At 40.1% G+C, this 3650-nt stretch overlaps 1 protein-coding gene across 2 annotated transcripts in view; it reads right to left on the bottom strand.

The window, feature by feature from the left end:
* The window catches only part of LOC107150789 (keratin, type I cytoskeletal 27), a 5107-nt gene continuing 1457 nt past the window's right edge, over positions 1-3650 (bottom strand). The window contains exons 3-9 of one of the 2 annotated variants that reach the window (XR_007343369.1): positions 3270-3426; positions 2860-3021; positions 2656-2781; positions 1021-1238; positions 804-853; positions 435-702; positions 1-11 (exon numbers count right to left, since the gene is read on the bottom strand). Coding sequence is in view for 1 of the 2 variants with exons in the window: in XM_015495909.2 (XP_015351395.1) it covers positions 563-702; positions 804-853; positions 1021-1238; positions 2656-2781; positions 2860-3021; positions 3270-3426 (853 nt within the window). In the remaining variant the exon portion in view is untranslated. Of the gene's footprint in view, positions 12-371; positions 703-803; positions 854-1020; positions 1239-2655; positions 2782-2859; positions 3022-3269; positions 3427-3650 lie in introns of those variants that run through there. The other variant, XM_015495909.2, reaches the window with a different exon arrangement.

Genomic DNA, 3650 nt, shown 5'->3' with positions numbered 1-3650 from the left:
CACTCTTTCCCCTTCTTCCTCCAAAACGAACCATGGAGAGCTGTTCCTTTATGTTTACGATGTTTGTGATTCTTTAATTCCTTATTTCCACTTCCATGAGCATGTAGAACCAGAGACTGGAGTTGTTATTAAAATAGTTACTATTTTATGCTCGCTACCCGACACTTAGTGAGTGCTCAGTGATATTTATTGAAGAATGGAAGGATGAAAAAGTGTTACGGAAATGGGAACAAGACTCCCACCAGTCTATATGTTAAACTTACTTCTAACTTGTGAAGACCAGTGCCTTAAACAGAAGAAATTAAAGACAATGTTCAGCTCCCATGGGAGGGTATATTTAAAATACAAAGATTGATCAGAACCAGAACGGATGACTTGCAACAGGAAGAACTTTTATTGAAGCACCACCAAAGAGAAAGCTGAAGACGTGTTACTACTCTACGGAGAGTCTGTCTTAATTCACTGGAGGAAAAGCAGAAAAATGAGAAGGCCCTCATTTAGGAAACGAGTTTCGACTTGGTCTTTTAATTTCAGGGCCATTCTGTTTTTGGGGTGCTGGAGTTCAGGAAGGCACCCTCTGTTCACTCTTGTTGTTGGGTTTAGTGGATTTCTCTTCTATGGTGTGAACTCTGGATGAGAGAATTTTGCCACGAAGATCTAGTTCTTCGACGACTGTTTTCACGATGGCAGTTTTAGATGAATCTAAAATGACATATATGAATTTATTAAATTCATAAATGGGAAATCATTCATCATTTAAAACATCCAAAAAAATTCGAAGCCTTCATGCAGCTTTTGTTTACCTTTTATTTGACTTCCTGGTCCTCCGTGGCCTTTGGATTTGACACAAGATCTGTAAAAATCAATTTTGCTTTCATTATTTTACTCTATATTTTTTATATTATTTTACTCTATATTATTAATATTTAGGCAAATATTTAAGGTAGGAGTTCACTGAATGCAGAAATAACACAAGAAAGGTGTTTATACTTGATTTTAAATAATTTTAAATTGTCTTACTCATCATCTCCATCTATCAGGCGGCAGTAGGTCTCAATCTCCTTCTCCAGGTGAGCCTTGACATCCATGAGCTGCTCATACTCCAGTTTCTGGCCCTCGGTCTCAGTCCTGACCTGGTGCAGCTGCTCCTCCAGGGCCCCAATCTGAGCCTGGATTTGTGCCAGCTGCGTGCAATAGTTGCCCTCGGTCTCTGTCAAGGAGCACTCCAGGGAGTGTTTCTGTGGTTGGTGAGACAGTTTTATAGAGAATGTCACCATACTGTTCAGAATGAGCCACGTCACTTAAGAGAGACAGACAGAAATCCCTGCATAATGCAAATAATCCAAAAAAATCCGTCTGTTCACTATTGTGAACAGATGCCATGGCATTTTTTTCTGTTTTTGAATGACATCAATGGTGGTGAATGTTACTCATAGGCCCAGGAGTATTAGAAAAAATGAAATTGTTTCTACCTAGTGCAGAGTCTAAAGAACTCTGATCGGGGCTTTGGCTGTGGCTGTGTCTTAGCGGTAGTGCACTTGCCTGGCATGTGTGAGGCACCTCATATAAATAAATAAAAATAAAGGTCTATCAACTAAAAAAATAAGAACCCTGACCACACACCAATATGTTCCTTGCTTGTGGGGTCTGGCACTTTGCCATTTTCCCAGAAGGTAAAAGTCCCCCTGCATTTTGACACCTCATTTCTAATCATGTGGCTGCCTCCTTTCATGTGGATTGCAGCTCTTCTATGAAAAAACAATCCTACCGTCAATTGTATAAAGTTTGTATAAGTAGAATGAACTAAAGAATTACCCTTTTAAGTTTTGAGTCGTTTGAATTGTAAGTGTATGAATACCAATGAGTTTATATAGATACACAGAGGGAATACCTGCTGTAATTTTACACTGAATAAAAACAGAAAAGTCTTACCCTTTTATATGCAAGAATTTTTGTATGATCCCTGATTTTGTATGCATTCATGGTTTCTTTTGTGAATAAATACTGGAGGTTTCCTAGCCATAGCGGGAAAAGGATAGGCTTGGGAGGATAGCCTCGAAACTTTGAAGAGAAATTCTGTGGAACTCTGCGAATCACTTTTTTGAATCTCAGATTCTTCTTTTGGAAATAATGAAATGAATTATAAAGTCTGCCCCACCCATGCCTCAGCATAATTGAGGGCTAACATGTGGGCAAAACTACTGGGCAAACCCTTAATGAAAAAGGTCATTATTATCATTATGCATGTTTAGCTTTAGAGTCAATCTTCCTGCCTCTACTTTGCTTCTTGTTTATGCCACTTGAAAAGGAACTTAAGTGTTCTTAATTAGGTGGCCAAAAGGAATGCTAGATAAAGAAAGCAGGAAAGGTGCTAACAGCTTTCCATACACAATGGTTTTGATCTTTTGACTTGGGAGAGCAGATTTCTGAGCACCTCTAAATAACTGTATGTGTTAATTTACAACGCTTCGTAATTATTAGCATCTAGGTATAATTTCCAAGCAAAGAGAAGTATCCTATGTAAAATGCAAACGTGTCTTAAGTCTATATAGTCATTTGCGGATAAAAATTCAAGTAAGTAACACGGGAAGAACATTCTCCTTAGATTCTTCCCTCAATTTCTAAAGGAAATCCGTTTTGTACTTGGGGACTCACCATCGCTAAGAGGGACTGCAGTTCAATCTCCAGGGTTTGAAGAGTACGTTTCAATTCCGTGAGTTCATTCCTAGCGGAGGTGGTAGCGCCAGCGTCGTCGGAAATCTGCTGCTGCAGCGAAGCGCTCTGCAACGTCAGGGGCTGGTGTCAGGGGACTTTGGCGTCCGTACTCAGCGCGGGTAAGCGCGCCCCGCGTGGCTTTACCTTCTCCTGGAACCAGGCCTCCGCATCCTGGCGGTTCTGCTCAGCCAGGGCCTCGTACTCGGCTCGCATGTTGCCCAGCAGCACCGTGAGGTCCACCCCGGGGGCGGCGTTCATCTCCACGTTCACGTTGCCTCCCGCGGCGCACTGCAGAGCCTGCATTTCCTGGGAGAGATTCGTTTAATCAGATCAGGATTTGACTATTTTTTAATGAGCTGGACAGACAGGATCTGTATGGATAGAAGCATTTTGTAAGTTTTCTTTTGAGAGGGACAAATAGACACATTTCAAGAAATAATCTAAACCATAGGGAGAAACTGCCATGCTTCTTGGTATTAAGATATTTATCATTTGAAATTAATTTTTAATTTGGGAGGGAGACAGACTGAAAGTCAAGGAGGTACAGTGCCTACCTCCTCGTGATTCTTCTTGAGGTATGCCAGCTCCTCGGTGAGAGTTTCCAGCTGGACCTCAAGGTCAGTTCTGCACAAGGTCAGCTCATCCAGCACTCGGCGCAAGCCATTGATGTCTGCCTCCACGCTCTGGTGAAGGGCCAGTTCGTTCTCAAACCTTACAGACATATTTGAAAAGTTCATTCTTAGTCATTAGACATTAGTCACATCACTTTTTAGATTTTCATGAAACCCAAACTAAGATTTGTGATAAAACTGTTAAAATAACATGTAAATTTTCATTTGGATCATCCACAGTACAATATATATATATATATATATATATATATATATATATATATATATATATATATATATATATATATATATATATATATATAT

This window comes from Marmota marmota, unplaced genomic scaffold, assembly GCF_001458135.2.
Source record: "Marmota marmota marmota unplaced genomic scaffold, marMar, whole genome shotgun sequence".
Lineage (NCBI taxonomy): Eukaryota > Metazoa > Chordata > Mammalia > Rodentia > Sciuridae > Marmota > Marmota marmota.
The sequence above is the reverse complement of the archived record's forward strand: the minus strand, read 5'-3'. Positions and strand labels throughout refer to the sequence as shown.